General features: G+C 43.1%; 1 protein-coding gene across 5 annotated transcripts in view; it reads left to right on the top strand.

Annotated features, from left to right (window-relative positions):
* The window catches only part of ATP13A3 (ATPase 13A3), a 137,766-nt gene that overhangs the window by 68,035 nt on the left and 52,164 nt on the right, over nucleotides 1-17,567 (top strand). For all 5 annotated transcript variants that reach the window (XM_050963860.1, XM_050963859.1, XM_050963858.1 and 2 more), the window contains 3 exons: nucleotides 5,837-5,917; nucleotides 10,932-11,001; nucleotides 12,801-12,935. In XM_050963860.1, the coding sequence (XP_050819817.1) occupies nucleotides 5,837-5,917; nucleotides 10,932-11,001; nucleotides 12,801-12,935 (286 nt within the window). The remainder of the gene's footprint in view (nucleotides 1-5,836; nucleotides 5,918-10,931; nucleotides 11,002-12,800; nucleotides 12,936-17,567) is intronic.

Raw genomic sequence — 17,567 nt, 5'->3', positions numbered from 1 at the left:
GCCTGTGCCAGCTAACTTGGGCTTACAGGATTGGGCTGTGGGGCTAGTTAATTGCAGTGTAGACATTCCAGCTCTGGTTGCGCCTGGACATGTACGCTGCAATTAAACAGTCCTGCGAACCCAAGTCAGCTGGCACAGGCCCGCGATGAGTTTTTAACTGCAATGTAGACATATCCTAAGAAGGTTTGGTTTGTTGTTGGTGAAGGGGTGTAGCCTACCGACGTGTTCTGTGCCCCACTATATGTGTGTTCCTCCTTCCTGGCCCATATTGAGCCATCTGCCCTGAGGCACAGCTGGAAATGGTGAGAATTCTGCATGTGAAGTGTGAGTAAGCTTAGGTCCTCTGTCTGGATCACGTGTCTAGGTGCTCAAAACTCTCTCAACCACTGTTTTGAATGACTTCCACTTCCTGGGATCACAGCGTTGTGGCCTGTCACTTCTGAGACTTTTTATTTACATCTTATTTTGAGCAGAATCTGGTTGTAAGCACCTTAGCCATAACTCTGTTTTGGTGCCCTACGGAACTGATAAGAGTAATTTTCTCTTTACTTCGAGTTAAGTTAGGAGAATATTTCTATAACTTTTGATTCCTGGATGGTGTGCTCTTGAGTGAGTCCACTCTGATTTACTTCTACATATCCCCTGTGCTCCATGTCACTTGTGACTGTTTTGTAGTGATCTGCAGTCTAAATTAGAGATGTTGGAAGGTTCAGAGGGATCTTGACTTATTTCCCAAAGGCAGGCAAGCCTGGGGATGCAAGCTGTTTCAGAGGCCAAGCATTAAGAGACATTTCTCTTCTTTTGCAACCATTCAATATAGAGCTCACAGTGGGGGAATACTCACCTCTTATATTGCTGTTCAGTCAGGTCCAAGCAGAGGGAGGTAGGGAAGGATTACGCCCTAGTGGCCAGTTATCCAGCTCTCTATGAATGTACCCCGGCCATTCCACATTAATCCTGCTTCGGAGCTGGAATTCTCTCATTAATAATAGAATGAGGTATGAAATTGGTCTGAAAATCGTTGACCTAACAGTGCTTCCAGATGGAGTTACAGCCCCAGCTGCTTTTCCCGAGTGTTATTACCTCCACCGCCTCCCTCATTCAGTAGCAGTGCATGGGGCATCGGGGTTGAGGAAGAAAGTTACCAGTGCCCTGCAGATAAGCTTTTCCTTTTATGCTGAAAGGCAAAACGAACACACGGTCCCATTTTTCCACTTTCCAACAGCAGCTTCCTACAGTGGGAGATGCAGACAGCTCAGAGGCTTAACCGCTGTCTTAACCAAACTGGAGCAGTCTTAACCACCGGTTCACCACACTGAACAGCCATCTAAACAAACAGCTCCTAAGGCTAAAACAAGTCTAGGACACAGTTCGTGTTTGGCCAAAAAAAAAAAAGGGGTGGGGGAAGGGAGGCAAGCAAAAATAACGGAAACCCCACTATTAAGGAACTTTGGTACGTCAGTGAAAGCCTGTCAGTCATGTTGCCCCACAAACATTTCTTGCTTTCTAAAGAAATCTGTAAAAAGTAGTATGAAAAGTTAGCAAAACCACTACATCAGAGTACAAGTGGTGATAAAACTGTAAGGAAACTTACTGTCTTTTTTGGGGACGAAAATATATATCTTGGCTAGTTTCAATTGAGTGCAAAGATCTTGTAACTGGAAGTCTGTATTCAATCCCAAAACTTACCTTAATTAGAGCAGTGCCTACAGGTAACATTGCCCAGCACTTTGCATGATAGGACCCTATTTTCAGTTGCTTGTAGTTTTCCAGACTTAAACTGTTTAGGTTGGATTTTCCATGTTTGCCTCAGGTGTGGGTGGTGAGTTTTTGTTTTGTTTGTTTGTTTTTACTTTCAGCTAAAATGGTTCATCTGTTTCAGACAACGAGGTTAGGGGAAAGTATGTTTTTTCCCCTCTGTTAAAAATCCCCACTAACAAAACTGCCAGTTGTTTGATTGAGGGTATGTCTACACTACGGGATTATTCTGATTTTACATAAACCGGTTTTGTAAAACAGATAGTATAAAGTTGAGTGCACACGGCCACACTAAGCACATTAATTCGGCGGTGTGCGTCCATGTACCGAGGCTAGCGTCGATTTCCAGAGCGTTGCACTGTGGGTAGCTATCCCGTAGCTATCCCATAGTTCCCGCAGTCTCCCCCGCCCACTGGAATTCTGGGTTGAGATCCCAATGCATGATGGTGCAAAAACAGTGTCACGGGTGATTCTGGGTAAAGGTCGTCACTCATTCCTTCCTCCGTGAAAGCAACAGCAGACAATCATTTCGTGCCCTTTTTCCCTGGATTGCCCTGGCAGACGCCATAGCACAGCAACCATGGAGCCTGTTTTGCCTTTTGTCACTGTCACCGTATGTGTACTGGATGCCGCTGACAGAGGCGGTACGGCAGCGCTACACAGCAGCATTCGTTTGTCATTGCAAGGTAGCAGAGATGGTTACCAGTTGTTCTGTACCGTATGCTGTGCCATTGTAAATTGACGATGAGATGACGGTTATCAGTTGTTCTGTACCATCTGCTGCTGTCATGGGTGCTCCTGGCTGGCCTTAGCTGAGGTTGGCTGGGGGCGCAAAGACAAAAATGGGAATGACTCCCCGAGTCAATCCCTCCTTTATGGTTTATCTAAAAATAGAGTCAGTCCTGCCTAGAATATGGGGCAAGTGTACTTGAGAACCAGCGTATCAGAGAACCAGAGAGCACAGCCGCTCCGTGTCAGATCCTGCAGAAATGATGAGCTGCATGCCATTCACGGGGGGTGCCCCTGCAACAACCCCACCCGTTGATTCCCTTCTCCCTCAACCTTTCTGGGCTACCGTGGCAGTGTACCCTCATTTGTGTGATGAAGTAATAAAGAATGCAGGAATAAGAAACACTGAGTTTTTAGTGAGGTAAAATGAGGGGGAGGCAGCTTCCAGCTGCTATGATAGTCCAGGCAGGACATTAAACGGTGGAGGGGAGAGGAGCCCAGCATCCCGCTGCTATGATAGTCCAGGCAGTACAGAATCTTTTCTTTAGACATGAAGGGGGGGAGGGGGACTGATGGAACTCAGCCCCCAGTTGCTATGATGAAGACAGTTACCAGCCGTTCTGTACCATCTACCGGGAATGACCGGGAGTCATTCCTATTTTTACCCAGGCGCTCCCAGCCGACCTCACCTGAGGCCAGCCAGGAGCACTCACGGGCTGATGATGACGATGGATAGCAGTCATATTGTACCGTCTGCAACCGGGGAGGGGAGGGGAGGGGAGGGGAGAGGATGCTGCTATTCATTGCCGCAGCACCGCGTCTACCAGCGGCATGCAGTAGACATAGGGTGACATAAAAAAAAGTCAAGAAACGATTTTGTTCCCTCTTCTTTCATGGTGGGGGGAGGGGGGGAAGATTGACGACATATACCCTGAACCACGCTGGACAATGTGTTTGACCCTACAGGCACTGGGAGCTCAGCCAAGAATGCAAATGCTTTTCGGAGACTGCGAGGACTGTGGGATAGCTGGAGTCCTCAGTACCCCCTCCTTCCCTCCATGAGCGTCCATATGATTTTTTGGCTTTCCGTTACGCTTGTCACACAGCACTGTGCTGTGGCCTCTGTCTATCATAGCCTGGAGATTTTTTCAAATGCTTTCTCATTTCGTCTTCTGTAACAGAGCTGTGATAGAACAGATTTGTCTCCTCATACAGCGATCAGATCCAGTATCTCCCGTACGGCCTATGCTGGAGCTCTTTTTGGATTTGAGACTGCATCGCCACCCGTGCTGATCAGAGCTCCACACTGGGCAAACAGGAAATGTAATTCAAAAGTTCACGGGGCTTTTCCTGTTTACCTGGCCAGTGCATCTGAGTTCAGATTGCTGTCCAGAGCAGTCACAATGGTGCACTGTGGGATACCGCCCGGAGGCCAATACCGTCGATTTGCGGCCACACTAACCCTAATCCAATATGGTAATACCGATCTGAGCGCTACTCCTCTCGTCGGGGAGGAGTACAGAAACCAGTTTAAAGGGCCTCGTTGTGTGGACGGGGGCAGCATTAAACTGGTTTAATGCTGCTAAAATCGGTTTAAACGCATAGGGTAGACCAGGCCTAAGTAGCTTTACCCCTTCCATGCTTTGGAGCAGACATATGAAATTGGCAGAGGGTGCTGCCTGTGTGTCATGGATGTCTTTTGCTGTTTCTCTGAAAAAGCCTCTGAAAAATCTGTTTGCATGTGTTTAGAAGAAGTTTGTTAGAGCTTGACTGCTAAATTCTCTGAAGATTCCATGTGCGCTGAACATTCATCATCCCTTCACAGCTCCTACCTGCTGAACTGGACTGTGCATATGCCATTCCTGCAGAGTAAATTAGGGTGCTCCAGGAGCTGAGCAAGGAGCTTCAGGAGCTGAGCAAGGTTTCCTATGCAGTTGCTCATCTCATCTGCCAGTGGCACTAGGCACAGAAACTCTGTACATGAGACTTTCTCTCCTTTGCTCTGGGAGTGAAGCAGGGTTGTGTAGCGAATGAGGTTGTTGTCAGTGTAGGACCCCTGTCTCATTTGTTGCACAAGTTGGAAAGTGCATAGTGAATGTGGCAGGGAACTGCAGGAAGAGAAAAGTTTGCATTGTTGTTGAGGCCTCCCTTGGAGAATTTAATTCTATCGTGGCCTCTGCCATAGAGTTCCTATGTGATTCTGGGCAAGTCACAGAATTTCTCCGATGGCCAACATGTATTCCTCATTTTCCTTGTACCCAACTTAACACATCTGGGGTCAGATTTGCAGAAGAGCTAAGCGTTCACAACTATAAATGAGGTGCATAGGAGCTCTATTGTCAAACATATAAAGTGCTATAAAATGCTAACTATTCTAAAAAATCAGGCCTTAGGCTTCTTAAATTGATTGTCCAAAATTAATGGACACTTTTGACAATTTTGGCCTTAATCTCTGTGTCCAGTTCCTCATTTTGTACATGAGGAAACTGAATACCTCCTCACCTCACAGGAATGTTGTGAAGGTACGTTAATTAATCTTTGTAAAGAGGTAAGCTGATACTATGAATACTATAGAAAACCCATGAGGAAACTAATAATTCTGTATTTAGGGTAGTGTTTGGATGATGTGCAGTAAATACATGGGGCCACACACTGAATGATGAAGATAAAAAGAAATATTGAATCCATCCTGTGCACTGAATGAGGCAGAGGTCCTGTGGGAAAATTGGTATGTCATATAATTTAAAAATGTATCATAATGCATATGCACAATGGGGTTGAATTAAGGTTGTATGGGGGCGTGGGAGGGGATAGAAAGAAACAATGAGACAATGGCAGTGATTTCATTGTGGCAGTGGTCTAACTGTTGTCAATTTTTGTAGGCCTCTTGGAAAAGAATTTTAAAAAGGGATTTGAATAGTAATTTATAGGTCAAAGCTAATCCATATCATATTCATTTTATTAAATACAAATTAAATAAATTCTTGCCTGTTTTTTTGTGGAAGCGTCCAATGCTAGTTACACAGGTGTTTAAAATAAAAACTTAAATTAAAAAATAAATGATGTAAAACCAAAGGGCAGACTTGACCTAACCAAGAGATGAATTCAGTGGTCTTCTGCTCAGTCTTTAATTTACCTAATTGATACTTGCAATAGCTAGACAAAAATAAGTGGAATGACATTCATAACTGACTGCTTTTTAATATTGTTCTTGTATAATGCAACTTAAACTTCTAATACAAATGTCTGGTCTTTACAGTTCCTAAGCATCTTCATGGGATATTTTAAAAAAGAATATTAGCTAAAAGCTTGATTCTGAGAACTTGTTTAATTTCTACAATTATTTTAGGGGACTGGATGAGTCTACTTCCTGCTCTTCAATTCATAATGAACATAGTAAAGGTTTGACTAAGGAGGTGCATGACGACAGGTAATACAATATTCAGACTAAAATATGAATTTAAGAGATGTCAGAAAGGTACATGGTTATTAGATAGCTGAGTTTATGGTATATTTCTCATAAATGAATAAAATTCAGTGTGATCAGTGTTTATGGTTGGAAGTTAAACTTCCCTTCAAAAGAACACTTTACATGTATAGCCTTGAATTGAGGAATCTCATTAAATTTGAATGGTCTCCTTTGTGATTGATTATATAGGCATTGAATATAGATAGAAGTGTTTTTTTTCCTAGTCTCTTAAACTGTCAGATCATGTCAGATCATTTTTTCAGCAATAGCATTACCATTAACAGTGGAATCGGCAGTGCCTGTTGTCTTTGAAAAATAAAGGCTTTAATTGCTTAATTCCTGGCAGGAAATTCTTGTGATGCTTAATAATCTTTTCAAATCCACAAATTGTCAAAAGATTCAGAAATCAATTGCGTATACAGTAAGGCGAGTAAGAGATATGACAGAGCTCTTATGAGCTGGCGAGGTGAAGGTGATAAAGTTGGGAGGAAACTGCGTTTGGTGAACACAATGGGAGCAAAATATATACATCTAGGAACAAAGAATGTAGGCTGTGCTAACAGAATGGGGGACTCTATCCTGGGAAGCAGTGACTCTGAAAAAGATTTGAGGGCTGTGGTGCTGTCTTTGGGCCCTTTAAATCTAGCCCCTTTTCCTGGACTTTTAACCCTTGTCAAGGTGTGGGACACTCCAGCACTGCCCGGAGGGGGAACCTGGCCCACCCACTCCTCAGGATCCCAACCCAGGGACCAACACAGCAGCCATTTACTGCTTCCTTTACTTGATTGCTGCTACATTCCTTAGGCCTCATCCCACCTGACCTCTTTACTTCTGTCTGGTACCTTAGGGCTAGTGTTCTCAGATCCTCTCACTCCCAGGTTTAGTAAATGCAGCCCTTCAAGCTCCTTTGACCATGGAGGAGCACCCTTCTGGTCTCAGCCAGAGACTGACCTGCTCAGTCCTGCAGGTCCTTTTATCTGAGCCTGCTGGGCTCTGTTTGGCTGCTTCCACAAGGCCCATCTAGGTGGGCCTGGAAGACCCATCTCGACTGCTCCTTCCTGGGGTAGAGTGTGGTGGGACTCTGGGGCCTCCAGCAGGGGGCCTCAAAGGGCCTGGTCATCCCATCTCACTTATCTTATGGTAATTAATAAAGAGGAATTTTGTTTCAACTTCTGACTTTTAAGTGTATTTTATAAGATAGGTAGGGTGGTTTCCCATTTCCAGTCCTCTGGAATGTCACCTGTCCTCCATGAATTCTTGATGATGGTAGCTAGTGGTTCTGAGATTGCTTCAGCTAGTTCCTTAAAGTGTATGAGCAGGACCGGCGCTAGGGTTTCTCGCGCCCTAGGCGCACGGCCATTTCGCCACCCCCCGCGCTGATCCCGTGGCTCTGGTGGAGCTGCCGCAGTCATTCCTGCGGTGTGTCCGTTGGTCTGTGGCTCCGGTGGAGCTGCCGCAGGCATGCCTGCGGGCGGTCCACCGGAGCCGTGCGAGTAGCCAACCGTCCGCAGGCATGACTGCGGCAGCTCCACCGGAGCCGTGGACCAATGGACCCTCCGCAGGCACCACTGCGACAGGTCAACCGGAGCCGCTTGCCGCCCGCCCGGCAAAATGCTGCCCCCCGAAAAATCCTGGCACCCTAGGCGATTGCCTAGGCTGCCTAAATGGTAGCGCCGGCCCTGTGTATGAGGATTAATTTTGTCAGGCCCTGCCAACTTGAATATATATAACTTATCTAAATATTCTTTAATCTGTTCTTTCCCTGTTCTGGCTTGTGTTCCTTCCCCCTTTTAGTTAATATTAAGTGGGTTAAGCATCTGGTCACAATGAACCTTTTTAGCAAAGACCTGAAGCAAAAATAGCCATTAAACTCTAAGCAGACTTCTTGGTGTCATATTAACTTGCTTTCCCCATTAAATAGTGGACTTGTGCTTTCCTTTGTCTTTCTCTTACTTATAAGAACATAAGAATGGCCATGCTGGGTCAGGGCAATGGTCAGTCTAGCCCAGTATCCTGTTTTCCCACAGTGGGTGGTGCCATATGCTTTAGAGGGAGGGAGGAGAACCGGATATTTTGAGTGATTGCTGCCCTGTTGTCCGGTCCTAACTTTTAGCAGTCGGAGGTGTAGGGACACCCAGCGCATGGGATTGCATTCCTGACCATGTTGGCTAATAGCCACTGATGGACCTATTCTCCATGAACTTAACATTCTTTTTTTAACTCAGTTATACCTTTGGTTTTCACAACATCCCCTGGCAATGAATTCCGTGTTGTGTGAAGAAGTACTTCCTTTTGCTGGTTTTAAGGCTGCTGCCTGCTAATTTCATTGGGTGACCCCTGGTTCATGTGTTATGTGAAGGAGTAAATAAAACTTCCGTATCCACACCAGTCATGATTTTATAGACCTCTATCGTATCTCCCATCAGTTGCCTCTTTTCCAAGCTTGAATGGTCCCAATCTTTTTAATCGCTTCTCATATAGAAGCTGTTCCATACCCCTCAGCATTTTTGTTGCTTTTTCTGTACTTTTTAGAATTCTAATATCCTTTTTGGAGACAGGGTGATGAGAACTACAGGCAATGTTCACGGTGTGGGTGTACCATAGATTTATGTAGTGGCATTATGATATTTTCTGTCTTATCTATCCCTTTCCTAATGCTTCCTAACATTCTGGTAACTTTTTTTGACTCTGAGGCACATTGAGTAGATGTTTTCAGAGAACTACTCACAGTGACTCCAAGATCTCTTTCTTGAGTGGTAACAGCTAGTTTAGAGCCCATCATTTTATATGTATAGTTGAGATTATGGTTTCCAATGTGCATTTCTGTGCATTTATTAACATTGAATTTCATCTGCCATTTTGTTGCCCAGGCACCGAGATATCTCTGTAACTTTTCAGCATGCTGTGGACCTAACTGTCTTGAGGAAACTCTTCTTTTGTAAATTCCTAATGTATTTATAGAGCCTTTTCTTATTGCCTCTAATGACCCTTGCTGGGGTAACTCATTTTGTGCCTTAGCCTTTCTGATTTTCTTCCTATGTCTTTACACTGTTCTTTTGTACTCATCCATAGAAATTTGTCCATGTTTTCACTTTTTGTGGGATTCCTTTTGATTTTCATTCATTAAGGAGCTCCTCATGGAGCCATATTGGACTCTTACTATTCTTCCTATCTTTCCTTCACATTTGAGTTAGTTAGCTGTTGTGCCTTCAATATTGTTTCTTTGAGAAATGCCAGCTCTTCTGGCCTCCTTTTTCCCTTAGATTTTCTTCCCATGGGACCTTACCTACCAGTTCTGTGAGTTTGTCAGTGTCGGTTGTGTTTTTTTTTTAAGTCTACTCTCTCTCCTTCCTTTCCTTAGGATCATAACAAAATTATCATTTCATGATCACTTTCAGCCAAGTTCCCTTCCATCTTCAGATTCGCATCCAATTCCTCCCTGTTGGTCAGCATCAAGTCTAAAATGGTTGTCCCCCTGACCACTTCCTCCATCATCTGAAAGAAGTACCCAGCACATTCCAAGAACTTCCTGGACATGTGTTTTGCCATATTACTTTTACTATCCAGATATCTATTGGAAAAGTTCCATTATTACTAGGTCTTGTGTTTTGAATATTTCTGTTGTTTGTTCTAGAAATGCCTTATCCTCCACCTCCTGATTTGGTGGTCTGTAGTAGGTCCCTATCATGATGTCACCCCTGTTTTTTCCCCCCCTTTTATCTTCACCCGGAGACTTTCAGTTAGTCTGCCTCTCAATTCTTTCTGGACCTCAGAACAAGTTTATATATTCCTGCTGTATAATGCAACACCTCCTCTCTTTTGTCCTTGCCTGTCCTTCCTGAACAAGCAATATTCCAGTCACGAGAGTTATCTCACCAAGCCATTGAGATGCTACTTAAGTCACAATTTAGCTTGTGTACTGAGACTTCCAGTTCTTCATGTTTATTTTCCATATTCTTTGCATTTGTGTATAGACTTCTAAGATAGTGAGCAGTTTCCTGCAGAGATTTCCCTCTTGTTACTCCTATGACCCTGTTGTAAATTTCCATTTCTCCTCCTCCTCCCCTACTTCCAGCCCTCTTCAGGGTCACCTATTTTAATACCTACCTGTGAGCATTTGTCAGCTGGCCCCTCTGCAACTTGTTTAAAGTCCTCTTCATGAGATTGACAAGTTGATGTCCCAAAAGTCTCTTCCATTTCTTTGTCAGGTGGACAAAAGCAGTCCTCCTTCATGGAAAAGCATACCATGGTCGAGGAAAAGAAAGCCCTCCTGTCAAAGTAATCTGTGTAGCTGTGCATTCGTCTCCAGGATGTGTCTGTCTGTGCCTGGCAGGGTGGACGAGAACACCACCTGAGCTCCCGACTTTTTCACCCTCATTCTCAGAGTCCTATAGTTATTCTTAATCTGTTTAGGCTCATCTCTTGTTTATGTAGTATTGTCAGTGATATCACACTTACATGTAGTTTGCTCTCCACTGTTGTCTCTAAATCTTTCTCTTACTATTTCCAGGTAACTGTTCTTTGGTTTTGTATGTGTGTTTCTTCTCAACAGTTCTATGTTTCTTGTAGCATCACATATCATTGTATGTAGATCACTATCTTTATCTCTTCAGGTCACTTTGTGTTTAGGTTTTTTTTCTGTTGTATGCTTGGTACCTCTCAGATTTTTTGGCATCACCAGAAAATTTGATTGTGGTTCAGTGTACACCTAGATCATAAATACCTTAACATTCAAGGCCTGCAGTGACTCATCCAGACATAATTTTTTTTCTACTCACTGCTGATACATTTGTCTATTATTCATCCTCGCCTAGCATTTAAAAGGCTATATTGACTGTGTGAAAGACCACCTAACACTCTCAAATGAATGGGAAGATAAAGTGCTTTAAAATAATCAAGGTTAAAATAGCAGTAGTGTGGTATAAATTATCTGTAACCAGAGAGCAACTAACTTTTTGGCTCTGACTTCATACAGAAAAGTATTCTATGGAGTAAATGAAATTGCCGTGAAAGTGCCTTCCATTTTGAAGCTTCTGATTAAGGAGGTAAGAACTTTTTATTAAAAAAAGTACTATATCGAATTAATAAATATTTGGAGTGGCAATGAATGTGTGTGAGGTTTTAAATGAGGATTATTTTGTATAAAGTAAATTTTAACCCTTTTCTTCACTAGTGAGATTGACCTTGTCATAAGCATACAGCTAAGGGTAGCATGAAATCCCTCCTTTACCTGTAAGGGATTTAGAAGCTCAAATAACCTGGTTGGCACCTGACCAAAAGGACCAAGAAGGACATAAGAGACTTTCAGATCTGGGGGGCTGGGGGAGGGAGGTTTTGTTTGTGCTCTCTTTGTTTTGTTCTCTCTCTGGACGAAAGAGGGACCAGGCAGGAAAGAACATCTCCTAAAACCCTAACTGAAATGATACTCTAAGATTACAAAAATTGTAAGTAAAGGCAAGAAAATACATTAGATTTTTTGTTTTAGCTTGTGAATTTCCCCTATGCTAAGAGGGAATTTTATTTCTGTTTTTTGTAACTTTGAAGCGAAGCCTAGAGGGAAATCCTCCTGTATTTTTAAATCTTTTCATTTGCCCTATACAGTTACTTTCTGTCCTGATTTTGTAGGTGTGATTCTTTTACTTTTTTTTTTTTTAAATAAAATTCTTCTTTTAAGAACCTGATTGATTTTCCGTGTCCCAAAAACCCAGGGGTTTGATCTGTGCTCACATAGTACCAACTGGTGAGGATATTATTCTTAAGCCTCCCCAGGGACGGGGGTGAAGGGGCTTAAGGGGAATATTTTGGGGAAACAGGGACTCCAAGTGGCCCTTTTCCCGAATCTTTGTCTAAATCACTTGGTGGTGGCAGCTATACCGTCCAAGGACAAGGAAAGGATTTGTGCCTTGGGAAAGTTTTAACCTAAGCTGGTAGAAATAAGCTTAGGGGGGTTTTCATGCAGGTTTCCACATCTGTACCCCAGAGTTCAGAGTGGGGCAGGAACCCTGACAGACCTTAATATTTCTTAGACCTCCTGATCAGAGGGAGCCAACAGCTGCACGTTTTGTGGGTCCCAGAAGCCAGTTCTGAGTCTAAATAACAAGAGCATTACAGATCATATCAGAGCTCTGTGGAGAGAGTTAAACAGCAAAAACCCATGCTGCGTCTGGCTCTTGCCAGGTCTCTACTCATGAGCACTAAATATACTCGTCCCAAACGGTAAACGTGGTAAAGACTCAATAAGAGTATTCACCAGATAAGTAAGTCTAAATTGCATATTTATCTTGTTCCATTTTCTTTGTATCTTCTCTTGGAGGTACAAACAAATGACTAGAGTTATTCTTTTTTATGGATAACATTTTTAAACTCATTGAGCTAGCAGTTACTCCTGAAGTTTGGGCTCCTTAGGAAAATAAACTTGCCAGACCTCCAGCTGTGCAGTTGTCTGGATACCAGTTCCCTTGTTAGTCAAGTTAAAATTGTCTTTTTTTTCTTGAGGATGCTGTGAAGTGTTCAGTGTCATTGGTAGCAGAGATAGCAAAAGTTGGAGAAAATGTTTTGGCCGACTTTTGCTGTCACTTGCACATGCTACTCCCATTGACTTTGGAATTTGTTCCTTTTTAAGGAAATCACTCTGATTTTATAATTTACTCTGGCACATGAAGTGAGATGTTTGTGAGAAACAGGATGCACATAGGCAAAACTTTGAAAACATTTTGTAAGACAGAAGGAACTGAAAAACCTAAGTTTCTCCCACTGAGAATAAGTTGAATTTCTTTCAGACTAATATAGGAGAAGGTTACATTTGGTGTAACCTTAGTATGTGTTTTCTCTTTTTCTCTCTCAGGTTCTAAATCCATTTTACATTTTCCAACTGTTCAGCGTGATACTGTGGGTCACTGATGAATATTACTACTATGCATTAGCGATTGTGATTATGTCTGTGATATCCATTGTTAGCTCACTGTACACCATTAGAAAGGTAAGTTCAAATTAACATAGCTGTCATCAATAATATGATTTTCACTAGAGTACACATTTCAAAATCATTCCCTGAAAACCCCTTTAAAGTTTAACTTCATTGTGTGTGTAATTTTGACTCGATATTTAAAACAACAAAACAAACCCTTTTTTCCCCCAGAAAGGGAGATAAGACCAATTAGCTATGTTTAAAGTGTATAAGAATCCTTTAGGTAAAGTCCTTCATGTGCTCTGTTCTATGGAGATACTGTTTACATCTCCAAAAATTTACCTAATTTATGTGAATTAGTGAGGGTAAGAGAATGGTCCATGTTATGAAAGTTGGTGCAGTCAGATCCAGAGTTCCTAGGTCATTGGATTTGGTTTCTCAGTTTGACCCCCATAAAGAATACACAGAGGTCACACTGAAAAACATGTGGCCTTGGGGTTGGGTCGTTATGGATGTTTATCTCCTGTTGGCCAAAGGGAAGAATGGCACTACAACTCCTAGTTCAGTCTCACGGTTCATTACAACACTTACAAAAGATTGTTTGTTGATACTGGTTACTCCACCTTGTATGGACTCCTCCTCCTTGGAAGAGAGAATGAAGAGGGTTTAGCCTCAGCACTGTCGCACAGTGAACTGCAAATCTGGTGATCCACTTTCAGTGCCGAGATGGAGGTTGCAGTTTACTGAAGTTGAGATTAATGAGATTATAATATAGTTTGTGGGACTCTGAATTCAGAGTCAGAAAGTCTTGACTGAAGACAGAACTACCATGGAATCATTTAAAAGCAATGTTCAATAGTTGAGGTCAGAGAAGACTTTGGTGTTTTTTTTTAAAACAGCAGCATTTAAAGTTCACAATCAAACTCTGCATTTTTAAAATGTATATAAATTAGTGAGCATGATGTTTGCATTAGAATTAGAGCAGAGAGAATAATTCATTTTTCAGTTTGAGAGATGAACCGAAAAATATGATGATAAAATCAGTTTGGGTTAAGCCAAAATTGACATTTTTAGATTTTTCACTGAAACAAAGAAACCCCCCAAATTAATTTTGATTTTTACTCCTCAGGACCTGAAGCTGCTTGGTTAAGAGCTATGAAACTGACAATGTCAGTTTCACTCAGCAGCGCGGGGCTCCGACAGCCTGCAGCTCTGGAGCAGCCCTGCCATTCCCGGCCAGGGACATCAGGACTCCAGGCGGATGGCTACACTGCAGTAAAACACCTCCAGCTGACTCAGGCTCATGGGGCTCAGGCTGCAGTGCTGTAAAACTGCAGTGTAGACGTTCGGGCTCTGTAGATGTTCCGGTCCTGTGAGCACAACTCAGCTTACGTGGGCCAGCCATGGTGTTTTATTTCAGTGCAGCATTACCTCTGGAGTCCAGAGTTGGGAGCCCGGGGCTTCCAGGATTGCCAGGCTGTCATAACTTTCCTACTGAGATCTGAACCTTAGAGTTCAGAACATGAGAAGCTAGCATGAAACCTCCAAACTTAATTACCAGCTTGGATCTGATATCGCTGGCAGCAGCCAGAAAATTTCAGTGTCTGGCTCACTCTGGTCTCCCCAAAACCTTCCCTGGGGGACCCCAAGACTCAGATGCCCTGAGTCTCACCACAAAGGGAAATAACCCACTTCCAGTCCCCCTCTTTACCTCCTCCCAGATTTCCCCGCCCTGGGTACTTTAGGATATTCCCTGCTTCAAGTGCTTGAAACACAAGTACCGAGAGATCAAATCTCTCTCTCCTCTCACCCAGAGAGTATGCAAAGTCAGGCTTAGTAAATCTAACACGAAGAGATTTTCCCCCACCCTTTGTTTGTTAGCCTTAACCAGTGAAAAAACTCAAACAGGTCTTAAAAAGAAAGCTTTATATAAAAAGAAAGAAAAAGACATAAAAATGGTCTCTGTATTAAGGTGACAATATACAGGGTGAATTGCTTAAAAGAAAAAATGAATAAACAGCCTTATCCAAAAAGAATACAATTTAAAACATTCCAGCAACTACACACATGTAAATACAAAAAACAATATAAACCTATTGTCTTACTATCCTTGTACTTACAACTTGGAAACAGAAGATTAAAAAGCCTGGAGATAGAGAGATCACTCTCAGAGCCGAGAGGGCCACCGAACCAAGACAAAGAACTCACCCCCAAACTTCCCTCCACCCAGTTTTGAAAGTATTGAAACAGAAGATTAAAAAGCCTGGAGATAGATAAATCACTCTCAGAGCCAAAAGGGCCACCGAACCAAGACAAAAAACAAAAAACTCACCCCCAAACTTCCCTCCACCCAGTTTTAAAAGTATTTTGTCTCCTGATTGGTCCTCTGGTCAGGTGTTTCAGGTCACTGTTTGTTAACCCTTTTATAGGTAAAAGAGACATTAACCCTTAGCTATCTGTTTATAACACAGGCTCCTGGCTCTGCAGCTGGGAGCCTGGAAACCCTGGCATGGCAGGTGTGCCCTGAGCCACAGACCCTAGAAATGCCAAAGTCTGCAGCTCTAATGCAGTCTCCTAGTGGGTCTGCCCTGGAGCTGTGAACCTGGCAGCACTGGGGTCACTGGCACCCTGCTGTGGAAACACTGTTTTGGATTCGCTGAAATGTCATTGAACCCAAATATATTGGGCTCAACAAATCAGTGTTGTCTGAGGAAGCAAAGTTTCATCAGAAAATTTCTGATCAGCTTTAATTAGCATTTATTCAGTGAATATGCAATCCCTCTCTAGAAGCCTGGGTAAAAATATGGACCTTGCACTGCTCCTTAAAGATTGACACATTCCAGGTGTTTTGGTCCAAATCCATTTCCTAAAATATTCTACATGAACGGGTCCCATAGTACTATGCAGTTCAAGGTCATTTAAAGAAGCTTATTTTGTGGTATGATAGATTATGGATCTAGAACATGCAGTGTCAACTGGCAACTCTCTGTCACACCTACTCTAAAGAACTCAGAGAAGAACCAATGCCACAGTTTACCCAGGAATTTAAGGATGTCATCAAATCTTTCCACACAAAACTCCAAGAGAGAGTCTACAAACTCATTCCCCAAGAACCCACCCCTGAACCTTCTACATGCTTCCAAAGACACACAAACAAGGGAACCCAGGAAGACCTGTCAAATCTGGCCAGAGCACTCTCACTAAAGGAATGTCAGGACTCATAGAAACCATCCTCAAACCGCTCACCACACAAATGGCCAGCTTCCTCCAGGGTACAACCGACTTCACAAACACTATAACATAAACAGCATCCCTCAAAGCACCATCCTCCCAACCACGGATGGCACTTCTCTATACCCCAACATCCTTCACAATGACGGCATGACTGCCGGCCTCAAATATTTACAGGACAATGGACAACCCTCAGATATGCACCTGAAACACATCATTAAACTCATTCATTTCATCCTCACTCACAACAGTTTTCCATTCAACAACAGTCACTTTGTCCAAACCATGGGTAGTAGGATAGCTCTCAATATGCCAATCTCTTTATGGGCCATCTTGAAGAAGAATTTCTGGACAAATGGACCACAAAACCAATAATATGCCTGAGGATCATGGATGATATTTTCATCCTCTCGGCAGACACCTTAAACTCCCTCAAGATTTCCACCACAACTTCAGCAACTACCACCCGTCCATCAAACTCACTCTGGAGCACTTTCACATGAGCATCGACTTCCTGGACACGACAATCAGTTTCAGTAATGGAACCCAACAGACAACGATATATAAGAAACCCACAAATCACCGCACCTCCTTCACAGATCTAGTAACCACCTCAGACACACCAAGGAATCTGTTATCTACAGCCAGGTGCTCAGATACCACAGAATATGCTCTGAGGAGAAAGTCCAGGATATACACCTTAACACACTCAAAGCCACCTTCACCAAACAAGGACACTCCACAAGAGAAGTAGATCACATCATTTAATAGGCCATGCAAATACCCCAAGAGAACCTGCTTCAATACAGAAATAAAACTGCCTCCTACCACCACACGCTGGAACCCGTATGAGGTGTCCTCAAACAACTACAACCCATGCTCTATGGGGACCTGATCCTGAGAGAAATCTTTCCTGAACCTCAACTTCAAACAACCCTCCAGCCTCTCCAAGCTCATCATCAGAAGCAAGCCCCTTACATCAACTCAGAGCGGCACCAGACCCTGCCAGAGCAGCAGATGCAAAACCTGCAGTCGTATCTCCACTGCTATGATGCTCAGCACCCCCTTCAACACACCTTTCGAGATCCATGTGTCCAACATATGCTCATGACAACATGTGGTGCACCTCATCCAGTACACTAAATGCTCAAATAACAACCATGTGAGTGAAACCAGACAATCGCTGTGCACTCTAATAAACTCTCATAGGAAAATGATGAAAGACAAAAACACCCTATCACCTGTAACACTTCACAAAGTCATTGCTCTATATGTGACCTATCAGTCCTCACCCTCAAAGGAAACTTGCACAACACCTTCAAAATATGAGTCTGGGAACTTAAATTCATAATTCTGCTAGATACGACAAATCATGGACTGAACAGAGATGCTGGATTTATGGCTTATTACAACAATCTGTAACCCACTAACAACAATCCTCCTCCTCCCCCGCCCCCCAGTTGCCACACTCCC

Source organism: Gopherus flavomarginatus, chromosome 8, assembly GCF_025201925.1.
Source record: "Gopherus flavomarginatus isolate rGopFla2 chromosome 8, rGopFla2.mat.asm, whole genome shotgun sequence".
NCBI classification, from domain to species: Eukaryota; Metazoa; Chordata; order Testudines; family Testudinidae; genus Gopherus; species Gopherus flavomarginatus.
This window is presented reverse-complemented; position numbering and strand designations above follow the sequence as displayed.